Source organism: Balaenoptera borealis (genome assembly GCF_965194805.1).
Source record: "Balaenoptera borealis genome assembly, chromosome: 7".
In the NCBI taxonomy this organism is placed as follows: Eukaryota; Metazoa; Chordata; class Mammalia; order Artiodactyla; family Balaenopteridae; genus Balaenoptera; species Balaenoptera borealis.
This window is the reverse complement of record NC_138864.1, coordinates 80,779,924-80,792,041: the sequence shown is the minus strand read 5'-3', so window position 1 is coordinate 80,792,041 and position 12,118 is coordinate 80,779,924. Positions and strand designations below refer to the sequence as shown.

At 54.5% G+C, this 12,118-nt stretch overlaps 1 protein-coding gene and 1 long non-coding RNA gene across 6 annotated transcripts; one reads left to right on the top strand and one right to left on the bottom strand.

Moving 5' to 3' along the window:
• Positions 1 to 1,381: 1,381 nt before the first annotated feature.
• On the top strand, positions 1,382 to 10,970 carry HOXA10 (homeobox A10). Of its 3 annotated transcripts, XM_082398004.1 has the most exons (4): positions 1,382 to 1,869; positions 5,433 to 5,706; positions 6,219 to 6,331; positions 9,409 to 10,970. In XM_082398004.1, exons 1-4 carry the CDS (start codon positions 1,860 to 1,862, stop codon positions 9,681 to 9,683), a joined length of 672 nt encoding a protein of 223 aa, XP_082254130.1. In that variant the 5' UTR covers positions 1,382 to 1,859; the 3' UTR covers positions 9,684 to 10,970. The 3 variants fall into 3 exon arrangements, with proteins under 3 accessions (XP_082254130.1, XP_082254131.1, XP_082254129.1); XM_082398005.1 differs by lacking the exons at positions 5,433 to 5,706; positions 6,219 to 6,331 and having other exon boundaries at positions 1,477 to 1,869; XM_082398003.1 differs by lacking the exons at positions 1,382 to 1,869; positions 5,433 to 5,706; positions 6,219 to 6,331 and adding an exon at positions 6,560 to 8,243.
• Positions 10,630 to 12,112, bottom strand: LOC309631547. Of its 3 annotated transcripts, XR_014246336.1 has the most exons (3): positions 11,840 to 12,112; positions 11,108 to 11,241; positions 10,630 to 10,737 (listed from the first exon to the last, which is right to left on the bottom strand). It is a non-coding gene; the product is annotated as an uncharacterized lncRNA (long non-coding RNA). The 3 variants fall into 3 exon arrangements; XR_014246337.1 differs by lacking the exon at positions 11,108 to 11,241; XR_014246338.1 differs by lacking the exon at positions 11,840 to 12,112 and having other exon boundaries at positions 11,108 to 11,833.
• Positions 12,113 to 12,118: the final 6 nt, after the last annotated feature.

Below are 12,118 nucleotides of genomic sequence, written 5' to 3'. Positions count from 1 at the left end.
TTTTGTTTGAATACTTTTTTTTTTGCCATTAGTTGATCGCCTTTGGGGTATTGGAGGGGATGGGAAGTGTGTCGGGAATGGTCTTTTTAATTTCTTGCAATATTTGAAAAGTGTTAAGGAGATGCTCTGAGGTTGTTCGGCCCTCCGTGGTCTGGGGACCTCAGCTGAGAAAGGCAGGCACCCTTCCATTAAATCTCCTCTGCCCCCCTGTGTTAAGAAGTGTCTGGTGGCTCTGTTTGTAACGGGAGTATTGGCCTGTCCTCCATTCTCACCCACTGCGTATGTCGCAGCATGTATACAGGTGACAGGGCACAAGGAAAATAAAGACTGTGGAAACTTGAGTATTGGGTCCTTGTGTGACATTCCTCTCCCTGCTCGCCTTTTACTGCCAAATGTCTGCCACCCCCAGCACCAACACCCCCCCCCCTTAGAAAAGGGGCAAGTTACTAGGCCCCTGAGCGGGTGGGGAGGTGACTTAGGATTTAACTCCATTAGAAGCCAAACTTAGGAAGCCAAGGTGAATGGCCAGGTCCTTTGGAGAAGTGGGATCCCAGCAATGGAGTATCTCAGGGCCTGGAATACGGGGCTTCATCCTCTCAAACTGACCCCAGCCCTGGGAGAAAGCCTTGGGACTTGAGGTGGCCAGTGGGTCTGATCCCAGGCTGGACTCACTTACCTCAAGACTAGGAGGCCTGAAGTGGAAACACTCTAGGGTGCCCTGGGGAGCCCTGCAGCAAGAGGGAGACTGGTCTGGGTACAAAGACAGAGCAGACTCTCAGGAGTCTCTAAGAGCGCTTTCTTTTCTCCCCAGCTCCCAGTTGAGGCTGCCTTTTCCCTTTGGGGAGAGAAAGATACTGGTTTCCTCTTTGTTTCCTGCCTTTGAACTTCTGCCTTAAATTTGGACATCACCCATAACCTTGAGGGGCAGGGCGAAAGGCCAGAGCCTTTTGTTGCCCACCCCCCCTCCATCCCCACTCTCTCCCTAGCCACTCAGGCAGGACCAGAGCAGCAGAGAGGATGGAATTTGGAGAGAGGCCCCAGACCCCATACCCCCGCTCTGTTTATTTGTTTGTGTGTTTGTCTAACTTGCGCGACTGGGGAAATCAAGCTCAAAGGAGAATGGGACGGACCCCCGAGATGAATGTCTAGGTTGATAGACAGACACACAGAGGTGAACAAGGACTCTCCTGGGGGGCAAGGAAGGAGTGGGCAGGGAAGCCTAGGATTTAAGGAGACTTCCTTTGGGACGGTTAAAGATTAACCAAGTCTCACAAGTTGCTACAGAGAGTCTAGCCAGGAGGACTGTTCGAGGGAGGGCGGCGAGCGGGCGCGGGTTTGATTTCTGAGCCCTATAAAAGCCTATCCTCCGATGGCTGTGACAATGTGGTCGTAAACCCGTCCGGGGCAGGCCAATTTGCATATTTGGAATGAGCCGCTATAAACCCGGCTGGGATTTTGCAGCAATTTCTTAGATGTAAAAATGAGATCTCTTTAGCAGCGGGCTGGGCACACTCTCTCCCTCTGTCTCTGCCTTGAGCCTGCTCTCCTTTCCCGGCTCCGGGCTGGAGTTCGGGCCCGGCCTAGGCGCTCAGCCGCCACGAGATGGCGCACTTCCGATCAATGTCAAAGCCGCCGGGGAGCCGAGAACCCCAGCGCATTTCTTGGCCTTTGTTCGCTTTAGATACTAAGAGCGGCACGTTACATTGTTTCACTTGTCCCGCTCTCCTTCGTATCAAAAAAAGGGGGGCTCACCTTCAAGAAGTGGTTGGTGTTGTAATTTAAAGCAACGCGCCTTCTCTAGGCCTCGCAGGCGTCGCGGCGCGGAGAAGCCAGCTTTTCCCTTGGCAGTGATTTCGGAAATGTGTCAAGGTAAGAGGCCACAAGTTTAGCAATTTCAATCTGGCTGGGGCGGGAGTGGGGCCGGTGTCTGAGCAGGGCTGGGAAAGTGGCTGGGTTTGTGAGCTGGGGGGTGACGCTATAGGCGCTCAGCCCACTCGACCCCCCTCCTCTCGTCGCCCCCTAAGGTTGGAAAGCAGGGGGAGGCCTCAGTGGAAAAGCTGACGATTTTAACTATGCGCCAGCATTTCACCTAAGGCGATCTTTAGATTTTGTAGAAATATTCAGAATGGGATGAACCTGGGATGGGGAGCATCCAAGCAAAAGGGTCCCAGCTGTGCTGGGATACGGGATTGTGGTGGTAGGAAAAAAAAAAAAAAAAAAAAAAAAGGGTCGGGGGAGATGGCGGGACTGGGGAAAACTGAAAGTTTCTACTCGAAACAATGAGGTGGTCAGCGACCGTAGCTGCTGGGACAGGCTTATTCCCTGGGGCAGAAGTCTGGGAGGTAGCTGGTTTCCTACTATGTGCGATCTCTAGGTTTGCCCAGCAGATTGGGGGTAACATTTGTTCCAAAAAAGGTCAATTCAGAAAAGTAGCATTATATTTTTGAGGCTGCCAGGGAAGTCTGTGTTGCTTATTTGGAATGTACCACTATAAATCTGGCTGGAGTTTTGCAGCAATTTCTTAGATGCAAAAATGAGATCTTTTGCACATTTTGCAAATGCGCAAAAAATGTATTGGTAAATACCTATACAGTTTCAAAGGCTGGCACTGAGGATAAACTCTGATCAATTTCTCCGTCAGAGTTGTCATAAAACAAGTTTTAAATAATCATATCACTTACATTTCGGAGGCCAGGTTCAAATTTCCTCTTTTCCTAGTTTCAAATTTTTTATTCCAGTATGTTTTCATTCGTTTCTCGAAATGGTTATTTTCTTTTCACAAATATACTGTGCATGGGTGAATAGGGGGGAATCTCAGAGAAAGTAGGTGCCGCCTGTGTGTGCATGTATAATTTTGCCGATCACAGTCACTGGTCTTTGTTGAGCATGGTCTCCCAAACTCTCCCAGAATAAAGCAAGGAGTGGGCGCCCACACGGTGCTCTCTGCAGCCTGAGCCTTCCCTAAAATCCCAAAGCTGCCTCTAGTTTCAAGGCCAGAGGCAGTTTATGATGGATGAAACTAAGGATATTGCAATTGAGGGGTGTATGTGAGGGGTGAATGAAAAGGCCCCAACACTCCCCCCATCAGGAGAGAAGGGTCAGTTCAGTGGTTGGATATAGAAAAAAATTTAGGGACACATTGCACCTGATTGATTCTAAGCAGACACATCAAATACTGTATCCCTGAAAAGGTTGACATTCTTAAAGATGAACAGGAGAAGAAGTTTACTGCTCACCCCCAAAAACTTTAAATATGCAGTAAATGCGTGAATCAAAAAAGTCCAGAATTTTTGTTAAAGATGGATTTGTGGAAGTAGCATTTATTTTTCCTCTCTGAGGCTGCATCTCAACTCCACAGCTGATCAGATAATTCTGAGCCCAGAAAGCATTGAGAGTGACCTTCAGATATTGTTTACTGTAAACAGTAAAATTGTTTACTGGCTATCTCAATCTCAGTACCTGGTATTTTTTATAAGAATATTTTTTGGTAATAACAGTTTATTATTTCTCGTGGTTTGCAAGGGCCTACTCAGGAGAAGCAATCCGCTATCTGGTGAACTGCATGGTAATCCTTGCCAAAGGGCTTATTTCACCAGCCTGTCATTTACTTCGGCTCCATAGCTGAAGGGGCATGTAATTAACCAGGTAGAAATGAGCAATATTTACTCCTAAATAAAATGTGGGCCCTGGCAGCTGCACAGGCCTGGTTGAAGCAAGTAGGCACCAGAGAGTTTTAGGTCAAAGGCATCCTGACCAACAAGAGAGAAATTCGGCAGCTGGGAAAGAGGGTGAAAGAGAAAAAAAGAAGGCAAATGGGCGAGAGGGAGAGAGAGTGTCCAGAAGCCAACCCATGCTGCAATTGAATTGAACCCCCGGAAAGCTGAGATGATCGATAAATGGAATATTTTATTGAGGAAGCTAACACCTCGGTGTTACAGTCTGGGGAGTGTGGAGGCTTGGGGGCGGTCGGGGATGCTGGGAGCGCTAAGACTGACTGAGAAGGCAGCAGGCGTTTTACTTGAGCTTCTGCTGTGTAGATATCTTCTTGTTCGAACCAGCCAGCCAGGCAGGCCAGTCTGCTTCCCAGGCGCATCTGCGGGCTCTCCACACACTCTCGGCTCAGCAGTGGAGGTGGAGTGGCAGTCTGGGCCAGAGAGGGGATCCCACACAGGCTTACATATTCTTTTTTTTTTCAAGCAAGAAACCGCACAAACTCGACATCCCGTTTGGTTTATTAGAAGGGGGGAAAAGACGCTGGAGAGAAACCTCCAGCTTTCCCCAAAGGTCCATGAAGACCCAAGTGCCAATGCCATGGTGTGTGAGCCCTCAGCAGGCCTTCCACCTCCTCTGCTCCACAGCTGAGGTGGCCTTCTCATAGCAGATGCGGTACCAAACTGATATTTGTAACCTTGGTTGGAGCGTGCATGCTCTTGGATCCCATTCAGCCTAGAAGCCCATTTGGCCACCCTACAGAGCTCTTACTAGATTGGGCCTGAGCTGCCTACAGCCGGGTACCCAGCTTGTCTTACTAGTCAAACTGGCAGGGCTTCTGATTTCCCAGAGAGCCCTGGAACATTCTGGAGACCCCAAGGAAAAGGCTTTGAGGGGTCTGTGAACTCCTTGAAAATAATGGGTCAAATTGTGGGAATGCACAGATGTGCATTTTTCACAGGATAAGAGTCAGAACATGGCCTTAGATTTACCAAAGGGGGCTTTAACTTCCAAAAAGGTTAAGAAGACAGGTTTAGATCCTTTAGAGCGCTGTCTTTCACTTTATTTTTTTAGCCTCCACCATCTCAAGCATTCTCTCCTGTGGCCACTGGTCCTTCCTAACCTGTGGGCTGGGAAGTTGCTTTCTGCATTTTGTCTGAAAAGGCACCAAGTCCTGGCTCACTGGCCTGCTGGGAGCTCATTCTCCTCAAGGGACCCTCTCCTGTACTTGGAACCTACTTCCCACTGGGCAGAGATTTCCTGAGAGGTATGGACCGTGCTGAGGGGCAAAACCCCCTTCTCAGGCAGTTCTCAGCTTTGTGGCATTTCCCAGTAGCACTGCTGAGCACGAGAGTCCCAGTCAGTTTCACTCTCCTTACAAGGTGGGTAAGGACCAAGTCCATCTGGGGAAGGATCCTGGGCTGCGTGGTCTGAAGCTTTTGGTACTCAAGTTCGTTGACCTCGTGAGCCTAGCCCGATTAAAATTTGCCTTGGCCTTGTGCGTTTGAGTGATATGGAGAGTGAAGGACAGATCCTGATCTCTCGGCACAGACCCCTCACTTGATTCGGCTGCGCCGCTACGGCCGCCTCAAGACCCTGTCGGATTGGAGAGAGCTGACTCTCTCATGCTCTCTCTCCCCTTTTCTCCCTCTCTTTTCTCTCCCTCTGTCCTTCTTTCCTTCTGTTCCTCTCTTTCTCTATCCCTCTCTTCTCCACCCCAGACGTCCAGTCTGCAGAGCCGGTCACCGCGGGGCGCAGAGGTGTAAGTGGCTGGAGCGAAGCGCAAGCGGTGGCACGGCCTCCGGGTGCTGCGCGCCGAGCAGCGGCTGCCGGCAGAGACCGCAACTGCTTACTTGCATCTCAGAAGCCAGCACCAGGGCTCTGCCGCCAGCTCTCCCATACGCTCTCTCTGGGTCCTCTCAGGCTCGGCTTCCTCCTCCGACTGAGTTCACGTTGGGAGGAACAAGGCCAAGTGCCTGGCAAATCACCCGGAAGGCAAGGGTCTTTCCCCGCCGCCGCCCGCAGCGGGATCCCGGCGTTCGGCAGCTCCAGTCAAGCCCTCTGCAGGGACCGGAGCTGGCGGAGTGGGCAGGCCTGGGGCATCCTGGAGAGCTCTAGCCCGTAGGCCAGGGGCAAGGCAGCGACCTCCTGGGCTCCCTGGATCCGGCCGGAAAAGGTCGCATTTCCTGAGACATGTATGAGGCCCACACTTGGGGGCTAGCGCCCTGGCCCTGCCGTTTCCAGTTGACTAAGAGCGCGGTCCCTACAGCCAGGGAAGAAGGAGGCCCCGGTGTCTGTTGAGCAAAGGGCCTGGCCTCCGAACGCGCCTATAACTGGGCCACGAGCCCAGCCAGGCCTCACAGAGAACGGATTTCCTCACCGCGGGCCTCGTTAAAATGCGCACTCTGCGGGAGTGAGGGATGCCCCAGCCTTGGGTTTGGAGGGGAGGGAGGAAGAGGGGAGGGGACCGAGACCTAGGAGTGTGGTGACACTCGTTCTTGTCGTAGCCTCCAGCAGCGTGCGAATGCCAAGGCTAAAGGGAGAGTTCGAGAATTGTGTGGCAGAGGTGTCCGTTTGCCACCCCCCCTCCAAGTTTCCCCCTCCAGGTCTTCGCCTCCCGGTAAGCCAAAAACCCTGAAGATCAATATTTCTTTCACTTCCCCCAAAGGCGTATGAGCTTGGAGGCTGCCAGGGTGATGTGGCTGTGGGGTGGCTGGACCTCCCTCTGGCCTTGGAGTAAGGGTGGGGAAGTCTCTCAGCCAAAATTGTCAGTCGCCTTGACCCCCCACTCGTGGCAGCCCACCAAGGTTCACCAACAGGAGCTGCAGAGAAGGCAAGCCAGGTGAGCACGCCATAGGTAAACATCTTAACTGGATCAACCCACTGGCGGAGGAGGAGCGGAGCGCATACGGGGTTGAGAGGCCAGGGCGTTGCATTTTGGGAAGAGTTCTGTGAGGGATGCAAGAAAGAAGTGGCAACTGCCGGCTTCCAGTCTGCTCTGGATTTCGGACACTCTGAGGATCCTGGTGACCTTAGGAATAGGTCCACCACCTTGGGGAGACAGCTCCAGTTCCAGGGCTGAATGGGAAGAGCTTGAGGCCCTGACGGCCCCCCCCCTTAGTGTCTAGAGTGCACCGAGGTCTGGTGGCTGATTCCGAAATTAAAATGGGGAGCACCCAAGGCGGGCCGGGGTGCGCACCGTAAACACCCCACTTGTTAACTGCGCGGGGCCCAGGGGCCCTTCAAACAGGCCCCAAAGGAGGGCGCGCGCCTGGGCATGGGGGGAGCGAGCCCAGGGGCCAGGGCCCCTACCAGCCACGTTGGGGCGGCCCCCGCAGCTCCTGGCCTTTGGGCTGAGGTATTGGGTGTGCGTCTCGCGGCCCATCAATACAGATTACATATTTATATCAATCGCGGGCTCGGAGGGCGCCCTCGGAGAGCGGCCCCGCGCCTACGAAACCAAACTGGGAGTGGTCGCGCGGAAACTCTGGCTCAGGATTGGCTGCGGGCGCTCGCCGCGGTGCGGGGGGATTGCTAATCGTATTCAGCATGTTTTGCACAAGAAATGTCAGCCAGAAAGGGCTATCTGCTTCCTTCGCCAAATTATCCCACAACAATGTCATGCTCGGAGAGCCCCGCCGCGAACTCTTTTTTGGTCGACTCGCTCATCAGCTCCGGCAGAGGCGAGGCTGGCGGTGGTGGCAGCGGCGCGGGGGGCGGCGGCGGCGGCGGCGGCGGCTACTATGCCCACGGCGGGGTCTACCTGCCGTCGGCCGCCGACCTGCCCTACGGGCTGCAGAGCTGCGGGCTCTTCCCGGCTCTGGGAGGCAAGCGCAATGAGGCGGCGTCGCCGGGCGGCGGTGGTGGCAGCGGGGGCCTGGGTTCCGGGGCTCACGGCTACGCGCCCGCGCCTATAGATCTGTGGCTGGAAGCGCCCCGGTCATGCCGGCTGGAGCCGCCCGAAGGGCCGCCGCCGCCGCAGCCCCAGCAGCAGCCGCCGCCCCAGCCGCAACCACCCCAGCCCCCGCCGCAGGCCACCTCGTGCTCTTTCGCGCAGAACATCAAAGAGGAGAGCTCCTACTGCCTCTACGACTCGGCTGACAAATGCCCCAAAGGCTCGTCCGCCGCTGCCGAGCTGGGCCCCTTCCCGCGGGGCCCGCCGCCTGACGGCTGCGCCCTGGGCACCTCCAGCGGGGTGCCAGTGCCTGGCTACTTCCGCCTCTCTCAGGCCTATGGCACCGCCAAGGGCTACGGCAGCGGCGGCGGCGCGCAGCAGCTCGGCGCCGGCCCGTTCCCTGCTCAGCCCCCGGGGCGCGGCTTCGACCCGCCACCCGCGCTCGCCTCCGGTTCTGCGGATGCAGCCCGGAAGGAGCGAGCCCTCGATTCGCCGCCGCCCCCCACGCTGGCTTGCGGTGGCGGTGGCGGGGGCTCGCAGGGCGACGAGGAGGCGCACGCGTCGTCTTCGGCTGCGGAGGAGCTCTCCCCCGCCCCTTCCGAGAGCAGCAAAGCCTCGCCCGAGAAGGACTCCCTGGGTAAGCAGGGCGCGCTGAAGGGCCGCAGTCAGGCGGGCCGGCAGACAGGCAGACCCAGAGAAGGGAAGGAGCAGAGAGCCAGGAGTCCGCACGGCAGCCGGCCGGCCTTGGCCCGAACTGCAAGTAGGCTGACCTTGTGAACTTGCTTTTTAATATTTGGGCGTGGGGACGCAGTAAAAATTCATGTCAGGCTTAGCGCCCCACACCAAGACGTCCTCCGACTGGGGGCGAGGACACCGGCAAGCAGCTCCCCTCTTGTGCGTGCCCTTCTCCGAGCCCCGGAGCACCCTAAGCGGTGGTCTGGGCCCAGCCTGCCAGGCGCGGCCCACGCGGGGGGGAGGGGGAGGGAGGGAAAGTGTCTCGCCCGCAGATAGCGCGGATGTTTGTAAGGCATCCAAAATAAGCAGCCGCCAGCACCAATAAATAAGCCCATTAACCGGCGAAGTTCGAGTTTACGATCCCCCTTGCTTTTTTCAAAGTTGCTGGAGGGACGGGAATCCTCGTTGCGGGGAGAAGAAAAGGCATATGCAGCCCGGATGCCTGGGCCCTGATCTGAGAGTCAGAAAGGGGCCATTTCGCTTCCCCTGGAACTCGAAATCGCCCAGATTGCACGTCCCTGGCTCCTGGAGAGACGCGAGGCAGGGTCCTTGACCCCAATCAGTTTTTCGTGCCTTCCCCATGTCCCATCTATGTCCTTCTTCCTCTCCTCATCAGGCCTTGGGCAACCAGGGAACTGGAGTGAGACACAGCCACGTTGCCTGCCCCCCTTCCAAGTAACCACTCTTCGCCCCCAGCCTGGGGGCTGCAGGAAATGCTTGTCTGCCTTGGGGCGAGAAGCAAAGAAAGGCGTTAAGTTCAAGATATACAGCCTGCCCTCCCAGGCCGTTCCTTCTGCAAGCGCCTGGCAGCTTTGTGTTAAAACAGGTGTTTGGAAAAAAGTGGAGGAAAATGTAAATTGGGAGAGTAGGTGTAGATTGGAGGCCCACTCGATTTTGCACATGACTTTTGGAGGAACTGCTCTCCCTGGGCATGCTAAAGGGGGGCATAACTCTCTCCGTGTGACTCAGAGCATCCCTCTTACGGTAGGCACGATCCGAATTCACCCCTGCGTGCAGCCCGCGTGGCCTCGATTTAACCTTCCCCTCTTTATTCTCTTAAATGCCAGGCAATTCCAAAGGCGAAAACGCAGCCAACTGGCTCACTGCAAAGAGCGGCCGGAAGAAACGCTGCCCCTACACCAAGCACCAGACGCTGGAGCTGGAAAAGGAGTTTCTGTTCAACATGTACCTTACTCGAGAGCGGCGCCTAGAGATCAGCCGCAGCGTCCACCTCACGGACAGACAAGTTAAAATCTGGTTTCAGAACCGCAGAATGAAACTGAAGAAAATGAACCGAGAAAACCGGATCCGGGAGCTCACAGCCAACTTTAATTTTTCCTGATGAAGCTCCAGGCAATGCGGTTCTTTTCGCTTCCAGAGAGCCGTTCTACTCCCTCTGTCTTCGGCTCTGCCCAGGAACTTGCACCTGTGCGGGAGCCCCATTCCTCCCTCCCACACTCACCATTTCGCTGGCCGTTACATCTGTGCAGGGCTGGTTTGTTCTGACTTTTTGTTTCTTTTTCTGTTTGCTTGGTGCTGGTTTATTTGTTGTTTTCTGGGGGAAAAAGCCATATAGCGCTAAAATTCTATATAGAGAGATATTGTCCTAAATGTAAAGCGGTGACAGGGATGGTTTGCTGTCTCGGGGTTCCACTGCTTGAAATGGCCTCTGTCCTCCCGGTGGAGCTGGTTTCCTGCAGGGCCGGCAAACCTAGCCAGAAGGCGGAGGTCGCATTGTAGGCAGCTGAGGTGTCTGGCCTGAGGTCAATGGTGCAAGGAGCCGCCACCGGGCTTGCCTGCCTGGAGTGCTGGGCTGTGTTTAATCAGGGGATACAGGCCCCTGGGTTTCTTTTTTCTTTCTTCCTTTCTTCCTTGGCAAAGAGAAGGGCTTGCAGGCATGGACACGCAGGTTGGCAAAAGGGCTTGACTTTGGCTGATTGGCAAAACTGAGAAAGTCAGAAAGATTAATTTTTCCTTCCTCTGTACGATATCCCAGCTTTAAAAGAAGAAAAGAATGACCAGGAGAAGGAAACTTCTCTTCCAGTTTGTGTAAGGTCTCGCATTGTGGGACTAAATTACTTCACTTACTCTGAATTTCCATGCCCTTCTGGCTGTAGATAAATAATCATATGTTGTTTTGTTTATACCTGCAGATTTAGTGGATTTTTTTGTCATTAAATAATTGTTACCACTGGTAACACACAACAAGCACACCATAATTCTCCCTACCTTGTGGAGGTTTTTTTCCTCGTTTTTCCCTTTTTTCTTTTCTTTTCTTTTTCTTTCTAAAATTCACGGAAGCCAAGGAGGGCTGGGGCAAGCGGAATAGACTAGAGAAGGGAGACACTGTTAGGTTTCCTTTATACTGTGAAGTTACATGCATAAAAGGGTCAAACCTGTAGGTGCAGAAAAAGAAAAAACTATAAAATACAAATCTGTATAAATGTCTATTATTATGAAAAATTGCCAATCTTGTTTTATGCAAATGCATTCTATCGTTATTATAAATGTTAGTTCTAGCTCTATTTACTTCTAATCTTAAATCAGAATAAATTAATATTGTAATGCTGCTGTGCGTGGAAAAGACGATGTTTATGTTCTTATAGAAGAATAAAAGCTGTGGAATGAAGCTTTTTAATTTTACCTCTTTTTTTTTTTTTTTTACTTCTTATCTTCACCTTCCACTTTATCCCGTCCACCACTTTTACAACAGGAGGACTAGCCCGCGCCCCCTGCAATTACTTTAGGCATCTATTTAAATATTACCTAGACGGTCGTAATTTGTCTGGGCCCTATAGCCCTGGTGCCGTAAGGTTTGTCGGCTTTTGTTCAGTTTTATGACTTGCTAGTATATCTGGATTGTGGCTGTCTTGGACCAGTGGTTTCAGTTGAGAGGGGAGCTGCATAGACAGAGGAAGCCAAACAGGATTTCTTTCGGGAGCCCCCGGGGAGGTTCGCAGAGGCTGGTTATTTCGTGGGTCTCCGGGTCCTAAATGACCCCCAGCCTAGGACTCCGGGGAGCAGGCTGGGCCCACAGCGCGTCACTAGCGTCCGCAGCAGCGGTTAGGTAGACCGCGGCGGGGCTGCATGGGTCCTCCCTCCCCCAGCAGGCCTCCCCGACCTGGTCGCCCTCGGCGGGGCCACGCGTTTCCTGCTCGCGGGAGGTGGGGGGGGCGACAGCAGGGGGAGGGGGCGCAGGAGCGCGCGCCCCGGCTGGCTGGCTGGCTGGCGGGGAGGGAGAGAGGGGGAGAGCGAGTGGCAGGGAGCGAGCGCGGGAGGCCGAGGCCAGACAGGGAGCCGGACTCCTTGCTGTCCCTTGCGCTTTCGAATCGCCCAGGGCTGCCGCCGCTCGGCGCCGCGCCGGGTCGCTGAGCTGCAAGATTTGGGAAACCAGCCTGCACACTGCTCGTTCCCTCCTCTCTTCTCGCTTTCTCCCCTCCTTCCGTTTTCCTCTCTCTCCTTTACCTTCCTTCCCTTCTTCTCCCAGGTTTACCTTACCGGGGCCGGTGGCTTCTCCCTCCGTGATGCCTTAGCGGCAGCCTGGGACACACATTGACAGCGGCGGGCGCAGGTTGGCGAGGGGCCGGGCGCGATCACAGGGTTCTCCTTTGGCGGCGGCGGCGGCAGTAACGGCGGCGGCGGCGGGCGAGGCAGCTCCGCGCGGGCAGCACCAGAACTGGTCGGTGATTTAGGTAGTTTCCTGTTGTTGGGATCCACCTTTCTCTCGACAGCACGACACTGCCTTCATTACTTCAGTTGAAATCGTCTCAGGTACCT